The sequence below is a fragment of the Leptonotus elevatus genome, chromosome 1 (genome assembly GCF_054856555.1).
Source record: "Leptonotus elevatus isolate MCC_2025b chromosome 1, RoL_Lele_1.0, whole genome shotgun sequence".
In the NCBI taxonomy this organism is placed as follows: domain Eukaryota; kingdom Metazoa; phylum Chordata; class Actinopteri; order Syngnathiformes; family Syngnathidae; genus Leptonotus; species Leptonotus elevatus.
The window spans coordinates 36,410,114-36,433,602 of record NC_141239.1 but is presented as its reverse complement, the minus strand read 5'-3'; the positions used below and the strand labels follow the sequence as shown (position 1 = coordinate 36,433,602).

The 23,489-nt window shown below is 41.2% G+C and overlaps 1 protein-coding gene across 7 annotated transcripts in view; it reads right to left on the bottom strand.

The window, feature by feature from the left end:
• The window catches only part of rnf220a (ring finger protein 220a), a 160,946-nt gene that overhangs the window by 18,095 nt on the left and 119,362 nt on the right, over positions 1-23,489 (bottom strand). For 2 of the 7 annotated variants that reach the window (XM_086095815.1, XM_086095841.1), the window contains exons 4-9: positions 17,533-17,581; positions 14,097-14,192; positions 11,692-11,734; positions 7,753-7,877; positions 6,804-6,933; positions 153-342 (exon numbers count right to left, since the gene is read on the bottom strand). In XM_086095815.1, coding sequence (XP_085951941.1) covers positions 153-342; positions 6,804-6,933; positions 7,753-7,877; positions 11,692-11,734; positions 14,097-14,192; positions 17,533-17,581 — 633 coding nt within the window. Of the gene's footprint in view, positions 1-152; positions 343-6,803; positions 6,934-7,752; positions 7,878-11,691; positions 11,735-11,892; positions 12,123-14,096; positions 14,193-17,532; positions 17,585-23,489 lie in introns of those variants that run through there. The other 5 variants (XM_086095806.1, XM_086095833.1, XM_086095824.1 and 2 more) reach the window with 4 other exon arrangements.

Genomic DNA, 23,489 nt, shown 5'->3' with positions numbered 1-23,489 from the left:
TAGAAAAGCACTATATAAATCCGATGCATTATTATTATTTTTATTATTATTAGAACAAAATGAACAGCTAAAACAGGCAGAGTCAGAGCCTAATGCACGACGTAAGTCTATTCTGGCCAAGTTTTTTTTGTGTGTGTGGTCTTGATTCATACTTGAGCACAGCTCCCCGTAGTGCCTCCCGCTCTCTGGCTTCTCCTTGGTCCTCTCCAGCTCCAGAGCATGGGATGATGTCGGCCTCAGTGTACTGCGCTTTACCATACTCCAACGTGTCATCTCCATCTACGTCAAGGTCTGCGTCGCTGTCTCCACTCTCTTTGATACTACATGTAGCAAAACCGGTGGCTTTTGGGGTAAAAAAAATAAAAAAAAATACAAATAAATAAATGGAGAGATATGTTAGGGTTAAGAAATTAAATGCAACAAAAACACAAACAAAAGCAGTATAGCAAGTGGTTTAAAGTAAATTGGTAGCACTTTGTCTTGTTTAGAGTATTGAGGGAAATCAGTATTTGAGGACATGATAAAATGTTGGTCACAGAAGACTGTCGAGAATAAGACAACTGTTAGCCTATTGTTGGTGACCTGATGATAACTGAGACCTCAACAATAAATCTTGGCAAGAGGAAACGTGTGTGCGTGTGTGTGCGTGTGCGACACATCAATAAACCCAGTGATAAACGACCAGACATCCTCACAGGTGCATTCAGCTCCACTTAGTCGCAAAGCTTGCAGTGTTGTGTGTGTGTGCACGTGTGTGTCCATCACTTAGAGAAGTCTCCTCAGTGTTTGTTTGAGGCAGTCTGTGCCTCTGTCACTTAAACCCTGTCCTGTCTCCACGACTCTCTCAAGGTGTGTGTCTGCCTCTTTTACCAAGGTACGTGTGTGTGTGTGTGTGGGTGTGTACTTGGGTCTATGTGTGCGAATGACACTCAGACTGCCAATCCCCACTTGAAGCCACGTGTGTATGTGGACTTAAAATGTAACCTGTGACAGGCTAGACAGCCATCTTATTTAAACCTGTCCCAATTTCTACAAACGCTCAGTTGGACTAGTGTGTATGAGAGAGATGTGTGTAAGACCATGGACAGACTTGACAGTGTTGACAGCCATCTTATTTAACCTGCACTCCCAGTATACAAGTCTCATTGTAACTGTATAGGTATTTTTCAAACAGAACTACGGCTTGTTGTCAGAATCCTACAAGGATTTCACCCTCTTCTGATACGACACACGGAAGCAGAGTAAAGGTTCTCTAAATCTGAACAGAAATATTGCAAAAGGATGTGAGCCTGTATTAAATTTAAGCAAGTCACGAAGATGAAAATGTATACATTACATACAGTGGAAGCTTAGTGTCCGTTGCTGGACCATGAGTCCTGAGAAATATTACTTACAAATGCAAATTTTTCGGTTAGCGAACACAGGTAATGATTCTCATTAAAATGAATTGAAACGCGATTAATCTGTTCCAGCCCCAGAACAATAACATGTTAACTTGATTTGTGTCCATGTGTAGTTATGCACAAGTAAAAACACTTGTTTTTCAGAAGTAAAAACGTTGTTTCAAATCTACCGTCAACATAAACAAGGCTGTGCAGTCACACAATGAAGAAGGTCTGTTAGAATGCAAGAAAGTGAAGGCGATTTATAGGGTAAACACATGCAACTTCACCTAAGGTGCTATATTCTTGCTCGGAATTAATTATTGCTGCATTGGCTGGCTGCTGTTGGGCCCTTAGTAACTTATTTCATTCCAAGGCAGCAGGGAAATGTTTATATTTGAATGGCAACTAACAATTTAAATCCTGGAGACATTATCCCATGAAGCTTCACTAACTCAGTTGCTAACTCACTCTCCCAGTGAAGTTAACACTATCTGGCTTGGGCCGGTGACTCCTTGAGCCTATTTGTTAGCCATCTCTAGCTAGCAGCTCCTCTTTGGGCTCAGGGGATGCCATGGACGGCTCCTGATTTTGCCACTCCTGCTGCATCCACTATTCGCATGTAGGGGTGCAGCAATTAATCGGTTTTACAATTAACCGTGGTTTGTAAACGATAGGATTAAATAACCGCAGCGGTTCAGCAACACCGGTTATTTCCGCTCACGTGCGGCTCAAAATAAGTCATGTGGCATAGTTCATAGCTCAGTTCTGTTTCCACACGGCCCATTTAGCGGATGCACAACAACACGGCTCAGCTTTGAAGGCCTCCCAGAGAGAATTGTGTACCCAACAGCTGTGAGTAGGGTTCCGAGGCGGCTGGGCATGGACCAGGTTAAGTGGACTGGACGTGGGGAAACGGGAAGCAAAAATGAGGCAAGAGGCCCCGCAGGGCGCGACGGTCGGGTGGCCAACCGACCGCCGGCCGACTCCCCGACCCTGGGGCACCAGGCGGGTGGGGGGCTCCCGCGAGCCCCCCGTCCACGGTCGCCCGCTGGAGAGGCCATAGGCCGAGACTTTTGAAGCCATGGGACCGCCATCTTGGGACTCCCAAGAAGCGTATCTCGGCATACGCATTTCACTGCAAAATGCCTACATGTGTAGCGGTAAACTGCACAACATTGTGTAGCGGTAAACTGCATAAATCGCCAGTTTAAAGGTTGTGGATGAACATTTCACCTATAAGTATGGTTAAAATGGAAAAAAATTGAAAGATGAAAAAAATAAGATTGTCCCTACCATCCACTTGTTATACATAGTGCCCAGGCCCTATTTTAAGAGCCTATGAAAAGTCTTTGTCTAATCTACTGTATTTGTTTTAAAAGGCAGCAACTTTTTACAATTTATTTTCAGTTATTTATTGTTAAAATTAAACATTTTCAAAGAATGCTGATGTACGTAAACGTAAAACCATGTTTTTTTCTCAGACTACAATCGTACACCAAAATCTGAAACCGTTGCACTCCTACTCGCATACTCTATTCTTCTTCTCCACTTATTTCTAATCGCAAGGAATCTTAGTCTATGTAGTACAGGAACGACTTATGCGCAGCACCGTCCCACTTGCTAAACAAGCCTCACTTGAATACATTGATTGCTCTGCAGCATTTTCACATTATTTTCTGTCTCTATGGTGAAATTGCTGCAGTGTGCGCGAACCGGGGTTAATTTTTAATTTTGTGTTTCAATCACTACGTCTACCTACTATGATATTATCAGAGCATAAATTTACACAACTTTCATACATAAAAACATTCTATGGCAAAATACCTCAACGCCTGAAAATGGTTCAACCCAAGAAGCATGCACCTTATGATAGGTTGTGAATAATTCTGAACCAAATCTCACCCTTTAGAAGTGACAGTGTGAAAAACTTATCAGCATCATCTCTAGATCATCTAGGACAGAGGTGCCCAAGTCCGGTACTTGAGAGCTTCTATCCAGCCTATTTTCCATGTCTCCCTCCTCCAACGCAGCTGAATCCAGTGATCAGCTCATCAGCAAGCTTTGCAGAAGCCTGATAACGATCCTGTTCATGAATCAGGTGTGTTGGTCGGAGAGAAACGTGAAAAACAGGCTGGATAGGGGCTCTCGAGGACCGGACTTGGGCACCCCCGAACAAGGATATATATTACCTTGTTTCATGATAGTGAATAACGGATTTCACTACTTACACAATACTGTACTTAATAGAGTTGCACAGGCAGTGTGTGTGCCCTATTTGCTCCGAATGTGAGTGTTAAGTCTTGCCAATGCTTCTATCTGTCCCTCTAAGCAGTCTTGGCAGGCCAATCTAATCTAGCAGGTTAAGGTCAGCCCCACTCTAACTGCCTTTCACTCACATTATGCACTGTCACCCTTGACCTCCTTTTATCTCTCAACTCTCATCCTCAGCTCTTTGTAACAACTAATCTTACCTCAATTTTTGAAAGACCATTTCTTCTTCCTCTCAGTTGTACTTTGATTAGGCTATTCCTTCCCCATGACCCCATAATCGTCATAGTTCTCTTCAAAGATAACACATATTTGCTCTTAATTGTCTTCCCACGCAGCAGCAAAGCTCAATAAACTATTTCCAAGAATCAATAAAGTACTTTAACACAGCATCTTGTCTCATAGAATATCCCAACTATCAGACAGACAAAACAGTAAAATGATTCCCTAAAACCACGTACATTATATATAAACAGATCTGAAGAGCAGAAAAGAATGAAAGAAATCTCCAGTCTGAACAAATCAGGCCAATCTATCAGATGTGCAACATCCTGTTACCATAGCAATTATCAGGATCCCCTCCTTTAGACAGTCTGAGAAGGGGTGTCAAAGGTCATCACACTATCTGGCTGCCCTTTACAGGTCACAAGGAGGCACACGAGACGAGTCAAGGTACAGAGATATGAGACAGTCATCTTTGAAGTAAATTTACAAAGAAGAGATTTCTCCACATTCTAAAGCCCTCTTGGCCCTCTCAATCGGAAATAATCCCCTTCTTCTCTTCTGTCTCTCAGGACGGGCTGATATCAAATTTAAGGATTTGTCTGTCCCAATCGCTCTTTGTGCCACACTTCAATGATATTTGTTGTTTGATAGCTTGAAAAAAAATGGGGGGAAAGCAAGAAGAAATAAACAGACTTATGTCTGTGTGGAAGAATTTTAGGTTGGTGACCTCAACCTCATCAAATATCTTTTGGATTAACTATATATTGCGACCCAGGCCCTCTTGTTTAATCTCAGTTAACTGCAGACGTCACAGATGCTCTCCTTGGTGCATGGCAGACTACAAAATCTTGTAAGCAGGCAGCGAGGCAGAAACACATCCTATATACTTCTCCCGTAATCTTGTAGTCTGAATATTTTTGTCTGAATAGGTTTTTCTATAGTGTTACCATTTTCTGTAACCTCACCAAGTTCCGTTTTTTTTTTTTAAGGGAAGTCAACCCAAAAAATGTCTTTACTATTGTATGTTCTTTGTGGCCCCACTAGTCTAAACACAATATTGTGTTTGTGGAATGTGACTTAAGCAGCAAAATCTACCCATTTTTATCCATCTCAGGGGGCGGCCCTTTTGTCACTTGCGGTTGACTCATGGTGACATCACAGTTGCGCAGGGTCCAGGTAAATACCACTCACGGCTCATCTGTTTTCTGCTGTTGAGCCGTGATTGAATTATCCAATGTGCTGCACGCGCTGAAATGCTCACACAGGCAAGTGCCAGAATGAAATGGGCACGAGCGAGAGGGAGAGAGTATAAAAATAAAAGAAATGTATATTTGACATTTTATTTTGGCTTCATAAAGGCTGCAAGAGTATGGCCGCAGACCTTACTCTGCCCAAATGTGCTCAGTTCATCCATGAGATTGGTGGGTCTGGAAGAAAAAAAGCACCCAAAAACAACCTCTGATTTCTTATTTGAAAACCACATCAAAATTGTTAAGTGCATCCCTGCGCAGCAAAAACATGGAATAAAACTTCCCTTGGGAAAAAACCCAAAACTTGTTCGATTTCCTGCCTGCCTGTCTTCTTTGCTTTGCTTTGACAGGACTATTTCCTTTGTCTTTTTTCCACAAGCACAGAAGGCGAGGAAAGGATGGTCAAAGCGGGAGGGCCTCTCTTCATCCTGCCAGCTGAGGATATTCCAATCAGCATCTCGATCCATCAAGCCAGACGTTTTCCCTCGAGAGGGTTATGGATTATGTGCTCTCTTGGAACTTTGGCGTAGCTTTCATGACAAAATCCACCTTCTGAACTTTTTTTCTGCGCCTGTGTGTGTGTGTGACCAAGATTTTCAAGTCCACATCAGTTATCTGCGGCACATCACAAGGTGCCCTATTAGAGCGCGGCAGAAGGGTCCAGTGTCTGCTTGTTTACCAACACTCAGGAGAGACAGACAGAGGAGGAGGGAACATGAAGGAGATGGACGGCTGTGGGAGCCACATCCTAACCCCTGTGCTGCTGTTTCAAGTGTGGTTTAACTGAGATTTCTCTTTGATCTGTCTCGTCTGCCACATGGGTAAGAGATATAGGTGATTTGGTATAAGTGTGGTAAATGATTTAAACAGGGAGAAAAGGGGGCAAGCAGCAGGAGAACTAACACCGAACATATTTAAAAAGGTATCAAATTTCTAAACTGGCAACTGCCAGATTGATATTGTGATTCAGTCAAGGGAGTTCTCAATATGAATCTGGGAATGCTAAAAAGTGATTTGCTTAGGAAAGGCGGGACATTCTGTACAATACTTCAAGCTGATTGGACGATGTGGTATCTTCTACACATTTGTTTGACCAATCACAACAACAGATGCAAATGCAGTTTTCGATCTCGTCTAAAAATGCACGAAGTGCCACTGTTCAACATTCAACTAGGAAACGGTGACCCAAACACAATGTCGCTCTTTAATTGGTCCAAACCACTAGTGGTTCGGATCGGTGGAAATCAATGGGCTCTGTAAAAAACGTATTCTCGGGAGTTTGTGAACTCACAAATACCGCGAGAATTCAGCTTGCAGAGCAGGGTTATCAAATTTCAGCAGCTATGACAGACTTATTTACTTTTATTTAAAAACACATGATAGCTGAGCTGATGTTTTAAAGTTTAGAGCTTATTAAGTGGCAACATATAATCTTTCACAGCCTGTAACCTAATATTCTTTTGAATCACAAAGATGCAAAGAATGTGAAGTTCCATGTTTTGTTATCAATGTTTAAGGTGTGGATCATAGTATAATTTCAGTATTGCTATAGAGATACTTAATTTGAGTACAGCGGACCCCGGCCATTTGTGGGGGATTCTGTATATCCAGTCAGTAAGACTCCTCCCACCCCCAAAATAATATATACAGTATATATATATATGCAGATGCGTACCTCTGAAACCTCCCTCCAGAAGCGCAGTTGCTCTGATCCTCTTCTGTCCTGCCCACTCGTACTCCTCAAAGCCACGCCCACTGTCTCCGTCCATATCCGTAGAGTCATCATCACCAAGCACACCCTCACGCTGAGACAACACAGACACATGTTAATTATGTCATAAGCAGATATATTGCTTGTCACACTACAAATTATAAGGCTTTCTCAAGTCTTCATTTTTATTATAAGTTTGTACTGTGGTCACAATTTCAGCATACAGGAATCAAAGCTAGAAGGGAACAAAACTGTACATTTTTCTAATACAATTGTATTTTTTAACTGAACACAAGTGAATAGTTACACTACTAATTGTGTGGGTAGCCATTTGTTCATTCAAACTTTCAACCACTGTGAATTGTGAATAGCATTTGCTGTTTGCTGAAATCAGCAAATAGGTCAGAAAAACAACTGCCTCTTATTAGAAGAGGCACAACACAGGAGCTATTTACAATTGATTCATAAGCACGGAGCACTGTTGAGAGGTGCACTGCTTGGAAATGAGGTGTTAGTCTATCTACAACTAAGTGAATTATTGTTGAGAGGTGAGGTATAGAGAGTACCACTCCACTGCAGAAGAGTTCTACAGGATTGAGTTGTTTTTTTTATAGAGCAGCATGCCAATGGTTAAGATGCACAAACATCAACAGGGATACAACAGAGAGAGACATTTTCCATTTTTATTTTTGAAAGGCTCATCTGAAAGTGACTTATCCCCATATGATGTGTAAGCAAGTCCACCATTCGGAATTGGGATAGGTTGATGACTATAGACAGCACAGGGCGCTACTTGGTCGATGCTTGGACTAATGTAGAGAAGTGAGCGGACAGCTTCGAGAGGAAGTTAAAGAGATGACAGGCTGTCCAGCGGGAAGTTAGGCGGGGTTGGGGGGGGCCCAGATTTTACTACCTGGATGAGGCATTGTTCCACATGTCTACTCATCTCCTCCTCGCTCCCAGCCAATGGGGCACTGCATAGCGGACATACCTGGCCCCCATCCTCAGGCTTCCTCCTCTTCATCTTCCCTATACGGGCTAGAAGACACAAAAAGAGGCAGTTTTGTTTAACATACAAGGTCAACACTCGTGAAGTCACAGGAGACACAGGCAGTAAGACCTAACGTCATCATGTACATGCCTGCTTTTCTTTTTCTCCCTTCGGAGGGAAAAAAAGACAACAACAGGACTTGACAATTTGGTCTAGAATGTCTACCCCTTGCTATCCCTATCACGCAGTTAATTAGAAATTTAACAGAGCAGAACAGCCGTCATTGTGCACAAAGACGTTTTTCCTTAACTGTAAATGGCACACAGGGACATTAATTTTTAGCGAGCATGCGGGGGGGGGGGGGGGCAAAAGGGACCATAGCAAGGGCAATCAGAGTCAGGGAGGGGGTGAGTCGCTGAAAGGCAATATGCCATTACTGTGGGGAGGAAAAGTGAGGATGGGCGGAGGAAAAAAAAGTGATGCTAATAGAGGGGAGCGTTGTTAAATAGAGAAGGGAAAAGGCTGCTAATTACGTTCACCAAGGATCTATGCCCTCCCTCCTAGCTATTAGACCAAACATGAGAATTATTCCTGATTCCACATGAAGGCAGAGGAGAAGTAATGGAGGATGAGATGACACTTAAATTTGAGTGCAATTGTCATGTGCTTTAAAGAAAGGATTTCTTGACAAAAGTACAACTATTAAGACGGTACAAATTTTAAAATGAATTTCAGGTTAAGCACTGGGATAAACACAATTTGGTTGGTTGTCCTCTCCTTGAACGAGCACGGACTACCGACGTCACTTCTGTGAAACTGAAGTAGCGGCTCTGCTACCCACCAGCTCAGTCTCGTGCACAACTCCTTTGCAAGTTGGAGTTTGCGAACATGTTTTTAATAAATTTTTAGGTTAGTAATTTATTAACATAGCATTTTGTTACGTTTATTTAGCAAAGCTTGTGGTAGCATAGATCGTAATTCTCACTGCTGCTGTCAATAACATCCAGACCACGCCAGACCCTCTCCCCCCTCGCAAGCCCAATGGTCCTCCAGGTAGGGATGGGTACCCGAAGACGGTACTTTTTGTGGTATGGACCAATTTGGGTCGGTACTTCGGAGCACCGATTCACGTAAAATCAAAAACGGCGCAATGTTTCAGTTCTGAAGCACGTCTTTCAAAGTTGTGATCGTGCAGGAGTGGAAGAGTTTACGATTTTCCATGGCACACGTTAACGCAATGTGCACCAGCATACTGACGTCACCCACTCGCACAGGATTTCACGTGCGAAGAACTAGGCCGAGGGCGTGGTCGGGGCTCGCGGGAGCCCGGCCGGCGGTAGTGACGGGCAGCGAGCGGGTACCGGTGGCGGCTCGGCTGAGAGACAGACCGCCTCCGCCGCCTTGGTCTGCCCCGCAGCGCCCACGCAACCTGGTCCTGGCCCAGCCGCTAACGGCACGGGGACGCCTACATTTCCGGGTTTAGAAACGAGCGAGATTTACAAACATATAATATAGTTTATGAAGTATGAAAGCCTCTGCGCCAGGCGGAAGCTGGCAATGTCCCCGCACAATCAGCGCACGGCTGAGGGAGGTGTTGGCGGCGATCTTCCCCCACCGAATGGAATCATGTTGAAATGTACACGGCTTCACCATCGTTAAGGTGCAGTGTTTCCCACAGATTTGAAATCTACTTAAGTGGGTGGACTCCAGCGAGGGGAGGGCGGGTGTCATCTCAGTCCTGTTACTCCGTCTCCTCGAGCTTCACGATTCCCAATTGAGTGACAGCAAACTAACGTTACATGCGGTATATCCAGTCACGACACATTTTTTTTCTTTTTAAATATATTTTGAATAGATTTTCTTGAAAACTTAGTTTACTTGTGTGGCCCACCCAAGTATTAATATTGTGTGGGAAACACTGCATTGTAATTTGGATATACTATTGGTGACCATATTTCAATTAGCAAAAGATTGTGGCCAAAATGTAGCGAGCATTACAGACCATGTCGGGTACATTTAAATTATTAATTTGAATCAAATTATTCTCTTTATTCATGTCATGTCCTCTTCCAACTGTCATTTTTTAATATTTGAGTCCAACGTGGGTTCCAACTTTGAGCTCATCGCGCGGCAGGCTTTACATCCTTGAAAAACAACTGCACAAGAAACAAAGATAACATCAATTTTCATTAACTTATATATTTACTGTTGTTCATTGCACAGAACTTAAGATTCACACTTTATTTTTGTAATATTAACCTTATGTTAATTAATTATACTTCAGTAATTGTAAAACATTAAACCTTTATTTTTACTATTCCTCTCTGGCTCATTTGAATGAAATTTAATTTTTTATTTCTCAAGTTTTACATATTGAAAGTGAATTGTTAAATTGATTCAGCGTCCTCCATCGCCAGTGAGAGGTGGAGCAAGAGTTTGGTTGGAGGAGGTAAGTTGTACTTTAAAAATAAAGAAATGAGAGTAGTTTTCTAAAATAATTAAAAAGGGAAAACGGTTTAGAAGATCTTAATCAAGGTATACGAAAAATAATACAGTATCCCACTTCACTTGATGTTGCCATGAATATTCTCCGGGGCTCAAATTCCCTGGTTGTAGTCATTTAAATAATTTTAAGTTTAAGTTTCAATTTCAACTCTACTGTGTGTTTTGAAAGCAACTATTTTGACTTTAAATCTAGTTAAGGCAGCCGTCCCCAAATAAGCGGTAGTTAATGGATCTAGTTTAGTCCCTTGAGCTAAGTCTAGTAACGTGATGCATGCCATTGTATTTAGTCGTAATTTTATGAACTGTGTGTTTTGAAAGCAGCTACAATTTGACTTGGCTGTGATGCATGCCTCAAATAATTCTATTTTTTGTGTGTCAATTTTTGATTCAGTATTTACTTTTGAGATGTTTGCAAATACCCAGTGGGTGCAGATGGGACTTTTCAATAGCTAGCAAATATTATTTGTTGCGACTTTCGTCTTGAGCAAGTCATTGTTTGGCACAGCTTTCACTCGGGATGCCTTTCCTGGCCCGTCCATTTTTCAATTGGAAACCAATATGGATGCCTATAAACAAAGTTATCTGGTAAACTTTGATAGCTTGTGTGATGATGTCATAGAATAAAGAAAGACAACGTAAAGATAAAAGCATGACATTTACATGTAACAGTCGGATTCTTGTTCTGAGCTTTGTTTATGTTTTTGGAATCGATCTTGCAAATGAGGTACTAAGTGAGACAAGCTGTAAGAAAAGGCACCAAACAGAATCTCAGGCTCGATTCACACTGAAAATAAATGTAATGTAATTTCCTCTGATCAGAATCAGGCTTATACTAACTATAGATAAGTGTCAAGTACACAAAAGGTAAATTGACATTGAAGTCATAAAAAATCCCGGGGGGAAAAATGGTGATGTCTACACACCCAAGTGCACATAACACACATGTAGATAGAATACAGTAAATGAAATTCATTAATCATTATTGCTCACTTCTGTACTTGCTGGTGTTGAGATTTACAACTTGGGCATCAGTACATGCATGATGTTCAATGTGCTGACTGAGTCAAAGTAAAGAGTGATGTGTCACTTCAAATGTAAATGAAAAAAATAAAATAAACTGGAAATAGGCATTAATTCAAAATTAGACTCTTGGCCCTGCAACTTAAAGCCATCTTATAAATCAGGAGACATTATAGTCATTCGTTCATTTTTTTTAAATGAAACAATGATATTCAAAATAGGAAAAAATAATAATAAAGGAAAAAAACAAAATGCACAACAATAGTAATGTGTTTAAGGTAATTTAATAGACCATATTAAATGTCACTCAAAGGATGCGTGCTTGTGTGTACGTACCATTCAGCCGTGTTTGTCTGTTTGCTCGAACCCGTAAAAATGTCTGCAAGCAGAGGAAATAATACAACGGGGAAATACATTAGATCACCAGGAAAAATTTGAATGTCCTAGCAAGTACAAGTGTGGCTCTATGAAGAGAGATTGCTATGGATACTGAGCGATTGTGCGCTAAATTCAAGGTAGAGCAAGTCTAAAACCTACTTCTTGCTTCTTTTCCACCTCTTCCATTCCAACCGGCCTTGACACACAGCTCTTTGCACAGACGCTAAAACTTGCTGCGGGAACCCGGATGTGTGTGTTTCCAGATTCCGCACACGCGGGTAAACATTATGCGGCGTTTATATTTCACAACGGATGGTAAAGGATTAAAACTGCCGCCCGTTTAGCCTTCTGAATGCACGCACGACGCCATGTTGGGTTGTTGTGATCATGTGACGTCCGCAACCGGAAGTGTGGGGGATAAGGTGTTGCTGCGTACTGAGGCCACTAGAGAGAGGCAGAGGGCGCAATTCGTGACCAACTCAATCCAGTGGAAAGCCATTCTCAGCTATTTTCCTGCCTTCATCTACTTTACAAATACATGTTACTAGTTTGATAAACACATTTAATATTGCCTTTATAGTTGGTGATAGCTTACGTGCTTTTGTTTTAAATTGTACTGTTTGGGAAATTATTCAGTTCATTCATCTATTTTCTATCCTGTATGGCAGGGGTGGGCACACTCGGTCCTCGAGGGCCGGAGTCCTGCAGGTTTTGGATGTTTCCCTTCTCCAAAACAGCTGATATATGATCAGCTCATCAGCAAGCTTAGCATAAGCTTGGTAACGATCCTGTTGATTGGAATCAGCTGCATTGCAGCAGGGAAACCTCCACAACATGCAGGACCACTGCTGTATGGCCTCATTAGGGTCACAGATAAACTAGAGATCATCCAAGCTGAGATAGGCCAAGAAGCATATTGCATATGCATATTTTTTTAGAAACAATATGTATTTTAGAATGTGGAAGGAATATATACAGTAGGCACAGTGGACAACTGGTTAGCACAACCACCTCACAGTTATTCAGTTTTGGGTCCAAATCCAGGTTCCGGTTTCCTCCCACATTCCAAAAACATGAATTGTAGGTTAATTGATCACTCTAAATCATTGGTGTCAAACCTACGGCCCACGGGCTGGATCAGGCCTGCAAATGGGTGGGGTTTAATCTGGCCCGTGAGATAATTTTGTAAAGTAAAAAAAGACATTGTAATGTCGGACCAATTAATCAAATGGCCAAAATCAAAACATATAAATTTGTAACTTCCACGCAATCCTCAGATGAGCAATGCAACTTGTACACGATGTCATTATTTTACACACAACCTAACCAACGCAACTTCAATTCAAATTTTGAATCACTGCAGCTGTGCATTTGAGTTCCGTCACATCACTTAGTGTGCGGAGGCCCCTAAGTGAAATTACACGAGTACATTTTGAAATTACACCGTCCTCTCAATTGCTGGTGGGAGCAAAATACGCTCATCAGGTCGACTATAATTAAATACCGAAGGTCTGAAAGTCCAAAGTGCTGACTAAAGCATCCTCAGTCATGGGTTGAATGTCCTTTCTCTGACACAGCAACAGTCGGCAGGAGCTTAGTCCTCAGACCATCGGACCATCGTCCATCAGCAACAACTGACAACCTCTTCCTCCTCTTCTGAGACACCCTCCCACCATCATTTTAGGGAGAAGCTGACTCCTATTATATCATTATCAAACACTTATTGAATGGTAGTGCACTGTTCTGTTTTTTTTTCTCTCCCCCCCAAGCAGAAGGAGTAGTGAGGTAGACTGACAGCTAGAGAGAAAGAAGGTGGCAAACTGCCATTATGCTTCATTTTCAGGGTGCCCATTGACTTAATCATTTGTATAATATAAGGTGATTTCAGCAGTTTCACTTAATGAGAAAATCTACTTTATAGCTATAAGGCCTTTATGAGCTGTGTCATCTAGAACGTATGGACGTAACGTCTGCGGGGACTTAATAGATCTTATTTTATGGTGTAAGGGAGGAAACCCACTTAACCTAAATATATATCACGGACTGTAAAACAAACGGAACAAACTTTGATGAATACAATAGATGAAGCAAGTCAGGGTGAAAATAAAAGAGAACACCAATTTGCAAGTTGGTTACTTCAACAGCAAAAAAGAAGACATTTTTCATAGCTAAAATACAGTGTGCATGCAGTCTACTGTATATGTATAAAGGAAACATATATAAGAGCAATGGGTGAATTCAAATATGCAATTCCTCATTCCATAAACTTAGAAATGAGTAACTTTCTCCTCATAGAGTTGAAACACAACATGTACTTATGGCAACATGTACATTTTGTGTGAATTTGTTTTCGTGTGTGTGACCTGGTATCTGTCGGAGTGGTGGGCGTCTTCAGACGACAATGGCGAGACCACGGGAGATTCTCCCTCGCGCTTGATGTGCACTGATAACAGCATTGACTAGACGGGGGGGGGGGGATTTAAAGATTTAAAGTCACATATCAGTTGACTTTTCTGTATAGTCAACAATGAACAGTAAACAAGGAAATAATATGTGTAAAACAAGGGAAGCAGTTTCAAGTTCAACACAGCAAGTTCAAAAACTTTTAGGCATTGCAATGTCTGATCAATAGCTATAGTTATATTTCACAATTTTAAATAAATAAATAAATCACACATTGATTTTGGTGTGTGTGTGAGTGATAGCACATCATACAGAATAAAGTTAGCCTGCTATTGTTTTCCAGGTACGTCTGATGACCTGATAGTTTTCCACATATTAACACCACTGCAAGACATATTTTGAAACATTGGTATCAAATAAGTCATTTTCAGTTAAAACAGGACTCTTGAATAGAAAGTGAATTTATTGCCCTTGCAAAATTTCAGGCGTGTTCTTGTCTCTGATGCTTGTGCGTGACACGTCATTGATAATGACTGTAACCTGCCTGCCTCTGTCTATAAAATGCCTCCCACTGATGAGAGTTAATGTTTATGGGATGTTAGGTGGAGTCAAGGAAATTGAGAAATTGATGAGAGAAGATGAAGGTATAACCGGGGGAGGAAGCTTAAACGTGTAAAAAGGTGCGGTGTAAATGCCTGAACTGGACATTCATAAATCCGCCTTCCACATACACGCACACAAAGAGACAAAGAGAATCCAGTGAATTCCTCACGGACTAAACAAGCAAAATTAAGAATTATATCTAGAAAAGACCAACAATCTGCATTTTTAGCAGAGTGTGTGCTTCTATGTGCCTGCCTGTCTATGAAATATTTGTATTTATAGTCGACTCCTATTAATCAAGTGGGGCAGAGCGGAGGCTTAAGTGCTTGACAGCAGTAATTTAATAATAATATGTGAGAAATGACCACCTGTGCTGCTGGCTGTAGTAAATTGGACATTATGCATGGTATGTACTTCGTCCCATTTTATGTTTCAGTCAGGATTGAAAAGGTCAGGAATCGTTTACCTTGGGAGCTTGGAAAATATGCTGTACTTTTATAATGGGAGAATGACATTTAACAATATTCTTTAACAGGGGGATATTTCAGTGAAATGTTGGTCCAAATACCAACAAATTAAATCAACATGCATCATTACATACAGGGCTGAATTGTCACACACACACACACACACACACGCACACAAAATCGGCTGACATTTTCACTCAGACCGGTCCGGCTCGCCTTGTGCATTAGTAAGTGCGTGCGCGTGCATCCACACATCCTCGCATCTGTAACTGAGAAGTCATTCTTTGTGATACCACCCACAACCATGGTTTCGTGAAGTAAAATGAACACATTTTATAAATGATAAATGATGCTTATTACTTAGGTTTATATAATGAATGTGTTGAGCAATGATCTGGATATGTGTGCATTTTATTTACTACAAATCTATGACTGTGGATGGTACGATATATAACGACATCACTGCAAGAATAAAAAACAATCAAAGATTCTTATAACATTTGGATTCAGACCTGACTCCTGACTACCACTGGCTGCCACATAGCTCTGTTCTTGATGTTGATTGGTTCCATTAGGTGTATATATTGGCAATAGATTAATGGGCTGCTCTCTCTAAATTGTGGGCCAGTCTCTTGGGTTAAAATGGAGGAAAATAATAATTAAACCTCACTGCATCAAATGGCCAAATTGACAAAAATAACTTTTAAGTAGTATTTTGACAAAGACTTTCTTTTGTGTGTGGTTATTAATGCATGCCAACAATTCACTAATACAAGTATTTGCCGGCTAAATTGACCATAATATTAGGTACTGCTGTACAATCTGTTGAGACCCATTAAAACAAACGAGATAAAAAATTTAAGAAATGTATCAAATAATTACGATATGTGATAATATAACTGAAACATTTTAACAGAATTGAGTACTTATTAGTCTTATTTTACAATAATAAAAAAAAAACTTTAATAGATTAATAATACTGATTAAAAAAACATTTTATTATTTTTGCTTACACGCTCAATTGCACACACTTTAAATGATTCAAAGTTTGTTTACAGTTTTGTGCATTGCACCATAGTGAGTAGTTTTTTTTAATTTATAATATTTTGACGTTTGGGATTAAGAGAGGGACAAGATGCATAATGCAGTGTTAATTGACACTACTGGATTGTTTGACGCAACATTTGTATTCCAGCTTGTTAGAGTAGTCTAGTGGTACCTAATGTTTTAGAAAGTGTAAACATGGCATATTGTAACCTCTACTCGACCAACATTGAGTGACAGGAAGCAAAAAAAAAAGAAGAAGGTAAAAACACCCATATGGAGGAACACAATAGTTAACCTCTTTCGTAACACTGGAGGGTGATGCATACCATGGGGGGGGGGGTTGGCAGCATATGCACCACTTTGGCCTTCTCCACTCTCTATGGCCTGCTGCTGAATACTAAACAACAACGAGGAAATGCATAGTCACGGCCGTCTCGCCTCAGCCCCTCTGCTCTGCCTGCCACTCTCAAAACCAAACCCACCCACAGTTTTGTGAGTACCGGTCTCAGCAAAGGTCAGTGCCCAAAGGGGAATGGCATAATGAAAATGGGTCATGAAAATTTTAAGAGGGCTCTTTCCTGTGCATTTCGGTATTATTTTGACTCCAGCAGATCATCAAACTTTCGCACGCTACTTAATTATATATTAGAAAGGGAAAAAAACAAAGTCTGACAGTGAAACAAGACTTGCTTATGTGTGGTTGCTTTAATCATGTTTAGCTGACAAATAGTTGTATGGTTGGGAGAGTTGAGTAGACATGCAAGTTTGATGGATTGATAACGCTTGCCTTTTGTTCCTTCGTGTCCTGTCTGTCTCCTTTCTCTTTGTGGTTCTCTAATTGGAACAATCACACTACAGTGCCTCTTGGCCTGACATCTGTTGGCCGCCAGGAGACTGGCAGTGTCTGTTATGTTGCAGATGTTTTCAGCTTTCCCGATACATGCAGCAGAGAAGCCTTACAGTGGCAGTATTGATCTGACGCATCAATGAGGATGCTTGATATGAATATGAAACATTCATAAATTTTTTGTTGTTGGTTATGTTACTATTATTATTTTTTAAATCAACGACAAATGTTTTATTTGCAACTACCAGGCAACAGTTTTTCTTACACCAACCATTATTATGATGATGGACACTGGGTACTTGAGTATACTTCAATGTTGGTCTGAAATTATAAATTCATTAAAAATATAAACACAAAAATAAAAAAATACTCTACCTGGAAAAATGTCTCACTTGTTTTATATTAAAAAAAATAATAATACACTGATCTCACCTTGGGAGTTCCAGGAGTGACTGCTCTATCCTTGGGTGAAGGAATCTTACTGCTGTTGGAGAAAAAAACAAACAAAATATATTTTTGTTCAGTCAGGCTGTGTAATTAACAGCTGAATTGCAACCATTATTTCTGCGAGCCTGTATCTCTAAGATCATTCTATATACAGTTTGTGTATGTATCCATCCATCCATTTTCTTAACCGCTTGTCCTCATTAGGGTCGCGGGGGTCGCTGGAGCCCATCCCAGCTGGCTTCGGGCAGTAGGCGGGGTACACCCTGAACTGGTTGCCAGCCAATCGCAGGGCACACAGAGACGAACAACCATCCACACTCACAATCACACCTATGGATAATTTGGAGTGTTCAATTAACCTGCCATGCATGTCTTTTGGAATGTGGGAGGAAACCGGAATACCCGGAGAAAATCCACGCATGCACGGGGAGAACATGCAAACTCCATCCAGGAAGGCCGAAGCCCGGACTCGATCTCACGTGGCGGACATGCCCTTGTGTGTATATATATATATACACCATATATCACCAATATAGTGAGAATACTGTATATAGAAAAGTACGTTTTGTATTCATCCAGTCAGTTTTTACCCTCACCACCACTTGGCATGCTGTTTGTATATGCATTTTTTGTGTGCATCGAGTGTGTGTGTATGTGTGTGCATGTGTCGTGTGTATGACAGCTTCACCTCTGCCAACAAAGAGAATAAACATGGGTGACATAGTCAAGCTGCCGTGTAATGTTGGGAAATCAGCCAACACTTCTCTCTCCACTTTTTTCTCTCTGTGTTTCTGCCACCTCTCTCCTCCCGCTTTCTCTATTTTATTCATTACCAGGAACCTCTGCAAAGGCATCAACTATAACAGCCACCTCTACCTGCTTGTTGACGGTGTCAAACAGCGACAAGAGATGGAGGGGAGGGAGAGTAGGGATGAAGAGGGGACAGTGGTTGAATGCCTGCTAGGATAGGAGAAAATTGCCACAATGACAGAGGGGGGAGCAAGAGAGATTAAAGTATAAGGAAAAGGTGGGGGAAAGAAAGGTGGACTAGATGAAATGTAAGGACAAAGAATATGGAAGAAAACCAGGCAATGTAAAAAGAGACTATGCAGAGGGAAAGATGAAAGATGACAGAAAAGGAAAGCGAAAGAAACAGACAAGGCAGAGTTGCCGACGCATTCTCTCATGCAGCTGCGTGCATGAGCTTGCCCAGTTCTATGAATTTTTGATGGCCGAGGGTTATGGGGCTGGCAAATTCTGACTGCCTGCCATGTTAAAGTAAGGAGAAGAGTGTGGAAATGAGCAGCACACCAAAGTGAAACAAACACACAGATTGACAGCAGGATAAGGGAGGGAAGGATGAAAAAAGTGAGAAAAAGATATTGTGCAGGTGTAATGAGATGTGGTGTATGCGTGAAAAGAGACGGGTGAAGAGTCCTGAGGACACGGTGGTGGTTAAAATAAGTAGAATGGAACCTTGATTTAACGGGCTCGGAACTACTGGGCTACAGATTTAACGGGACAGAATAGTGTCCAGTTCATTCATTCAAAATGACCCTCTGTACTGTAGCTGCTAAAGTGTGTTAGCACCAGAATTGGCTTCAATTGCGCCACAGCGACAGTAAGCACCGCTGTGGCACAATTAACACACAAGAAACTAGTGATGCTGTCGATCCAGTGCAGGTTCACAGACATGCCAACATGGCGGCCATGTTGGAAGGCATCAAAGGAAATGCATAGCGGCTGTTGGCTGTGGGTGATTGCACAATCAAAGGCAAGCAATGGAACACATGGACATTAGCATAGCCCAATGAACAGTCTGCTCTCATAGCTGAATCCTTCCTCCAATTAGTCCGTTCAATCAATGATTCACTCTAGTTTGAGCACTACCGTGTTTTATAATGTATTACAATGTATAATGAAAATGGACATTATTGCTTGAAATATTAATTGCTATTTTGACAAGTAGTCTAACCCTGACCCCTAAACTGAAAGAGTCTAATCAACTTGAACATTTAGTTATAATTTTAAATATTGGTGAGACAAGTGTGAAATCAACAGTGAAACACGGCTGACCTGTTTGCCAATCAATGTAAGTGGCTCCCCTCTCATTCCCTTTAAATCAAGCATAGAGAGGCGCACAGTTTACACTGCATGTACATGCAGGAGATCCGCGCATGCAAAGCACATTTGAAAGGAAACAAGATCTCCACTTTCAGATAGAGTGGGCACTTGGAGACTCCCAAACCTTATAACATGAACAACGTAACGCTGAACAGAAATACAATTGCATAGGTAACACACAGGACATTTACCTATGGTGTGTCATGGACATTTTCTTGAGATTTAGCACTTGTGTTTTCCTATGGTGTGTGTTGAAAGTCGTCCTAAATCTCAGAGAAAACCCTGAAATCTCTCAGCCCAATTCGATGACATCACTTTGAAAGACGTTTTCTTTTAAAACTTTGTGACATGAGATGAGTACATACATAATATTTAAAATTTTGTGAAATTAAGACATTTCATATACACCCAAATTCTGACATAGTAGGCTTTTATTGTGAGGTAGGCAACGTACATCTTGTACAACAGTTATTGTCCCGCAGTTACTGTTCCCCTCAAAATGCTGTAATTCAGCACACGCCCATTGGTGTCTAAACCATCCATCCATCTTCTTAACCGCTTGTCCTCACAAGGGTCGTGGGGGGCGCTGGAGCCTAACCCAGCTGGCTTCGGGCAGTAGGCGGGGTACACCCTGAACTGGTTGCCAGCCAATCGCAGGGCACACAGAGACGAACAACCATCCGCACTCACAATTACACCTATGGACAATTTGGGGTGTTCAATTAACCTGCCATGCATGTCTTTGGAATGTGGGAGGAAACCGGAGTACCCGGAGAAAACCCACGCAAGCACGGGAAGAACATGCAAACTCCACCCAGGAAGGTCGAAGCCTGAATTCGATCTCACGTCCTCTGCACTGGGAGGCGAACATGCTAACCAGTCATCCACCGTGCCGCCGTTTATAAACCACTTGCAAAAAAAAAAGTGAGTACGCCCCTGAGTACAAATTTCCAAATTGGCTTAATAAGCCATTTTCTCTCTCTGGTGTCACATGACTCATTTATCTTACAAGGTCTCAGGTGTGTTAAATTTATTGTTATTGCTTTCACACTCATTTTTTCCTGGTCACTGAAAGTTTCAAATGGCATCTCATAGCTAAAAATTATCCGAACATGTAAATAAAGCATAAAAAAAGAAAGAAAAAAGATAAAGGACTGTTGCGAAACAGAGACGGCAGAGAAAAGGAGGCAGTCATAGGAGGTGGACAGGAATAGGGAAATTAAGCTAAACTCATGCTCCTGATTGCTTTTTACCTTTCTGAGTCATCTACTAGAGAAGTGGGCCAGGGTCTAGTAAAACTGAATTGATCATGAAAGAAGAGGAGGACGGTGATGAAAATGGAGGATGGGAAGAAGGCGAGATATGTAGATTACTTTGCCCCCATGAGTCACCCGAGGTGTATAGGGCATGAAAGATTTCCATTTGCTCAACTATGTGTGGTATTCGTGTCCATAGATGAGAAGCCGCAGACCATGAAGAAGCAAAAGACCTCTCTGTCACAGGAGACGATGTGTAATCTAACCCGTGTGACACACAGATACATGGAAAAGAAATAGGAAAGCACAGCTTAGTACATGTCTTCGTATATGACAGTGTCGCTTCAGATTTTACAGTCATGCATAGTCAATACATGTACAAATACAAACACACACTTTAGTTTCCATTTACACAACTATTTCATTCAACAAGCTCAGGTCTTCATTAAAGGAAAATTTGCAACAAATTGGACCAAATTCCCCCTGTCACTTTTAATGTGGGCTGCACCGATGCAGAGAGACAGAGACAAAGAGTGTGCAAGTAATGTAAAATCAGGCAAGATTTGAGGGAAACGTGACACACACATACAGCAAGGTTGTTTCTGTCGTGGTTTCCAGTCCAATTATTATTATTATTATTATTATTATTATTATTATTATTATTATTATTATTATTATTATTATTATTATCATTTATGTTATCTGTAATCGTTCAATCATTACTGTAATAATTTTGTCTCCTAAAGATTCTAGTCACCAAATGTATAGCTATCAGTGCAATAAATATAATAATTTTGGAAGATCAGATAAGATCAGTTATTTTACTCTGACAATGCCTGCAGAGCCCATTACTAGAATTAATCTTCAGCTGTCAATGACAAACAAGAAGTCATTATTATTATTACTACTATTATTGTTATTGTTATTATTATTATTATTATAATATTTTATTTGTTTACTATAGGTTGCAGTAGTGTAAAACGCCACTACATCATAAGAAAACCTGTGTGTAATATTGTGGTTAATACTTGTTTGCCAGAGAGAAAGGGCTGGTGCCCATTAGGCAAGGTAGGCAGTCTAGGCAGATGCTAAAGGCGCTGTGGAATCTTGCCAGAAATCGAGTGAATATTCACCTTCAATATAATTTTACTCAAATTAATTATAACTCTTAACTCTTAATTTCAAGTGGAAAGGAAAGAGGAGTCAATTGAAACGAGCAGTTAAATAAGCGAAGAGGAGCAAGAGAATTAGTTTGAGCATGTAAAGTCAAAACTGAAAGCAAACGGAATGTAAGCAAACAATGCTAGTACCAAGATGGAGAAGCTTTGTAAAGGCACTGCACCAAAACACATTGTGCAGGACTGAATAATATACTTTATGGTCAACTGGCAGCTTGTGTGTGGCCCTTGATAACATTTCATCCATCCATCCATCTTCTATTGTTTATCCAGGGTCAGGTCACATGAGCAGCATCTCTAAAAAGGGAAGCCGACACTTCCCTCTCCCCAGCCACTTCGTCCAACACTCGAATAGGGAGAAGGCGTTCCCAGGCCAGCCGGGAGATATAACCTATCGAGTGTGTCCTGGGTCACCACCGAGGCCTCCTACCAATAGGACATGCCGGGAACGTATCACTAGAGAGGCGTCCAGGTGGCATCATAACCAGATGCCCAAGCCACCTCATCAGGCTCCTTTCAATGCAGAGGAGCAATGGCTCTACTCTGAGCTCCTCCCGGTTGACTAAGCTTCTAAAATCTCTAAGGGAGAGCCCGGACACCCTGCGGAGAAAATTCATCATGGCCTTTTATATCCAGAATCTTATTTTATTCACGACCCACAGTTTGTGACCACAGGTGAGATTAGGAACATACTTGTCAATCGAACAGTAAATAGAGAGCTTCGCCATTGTTTCAGCTCCTTTCTTCACCACGCCAGCCACATAGTCTGCATCATAGCAGACGTTGCACCAATTCACCTGTCAACCTCCACGCTTCATCCTCCCCTCACTCTTGACCAAGACCCAATGATATTTTAACCCCTCCACCTCATCCCCGAATCACAGAGGACATTCACCCTTTTCCGACTGAGTACCATGAATGCCCCATTTTACATTTTAAATTGTGTTATGTTATCTCATAAAAAACATATTTTTTGATGATGACATTTCCGAATGAACAATACTGAGCTCTTTAAGAAAAAGAAAAAAAAACAAAAAAGAAAAAAGAAAAAAAAAACGTATTTTTTTGTGTAAATCAACAAGGGAAATGCGTCAGAACAGGAAGAGGAAGAGAGAAGTGGAAGGAAATGAGCAGGAACGGCATGTAGACATAACATATAGGGGAGGTCAGGCGGATATAAACAGGGTTCAATGGAGAGTGATATCCATGTCAGACGATATTGTCTGGTTGCCCTTTTCTGGTTATGGAAGCCATCATAGCACTTTAGTTTTGTGGCCTCCCTTACGCAAAGTCAGGCTTTCTCAGGCTAGATTAACCACAGAACTAGTAATAGCTACTAATGACTTCTAATAAAAGTAACAAGTTTCTTTTCTCGTTGTTGGCA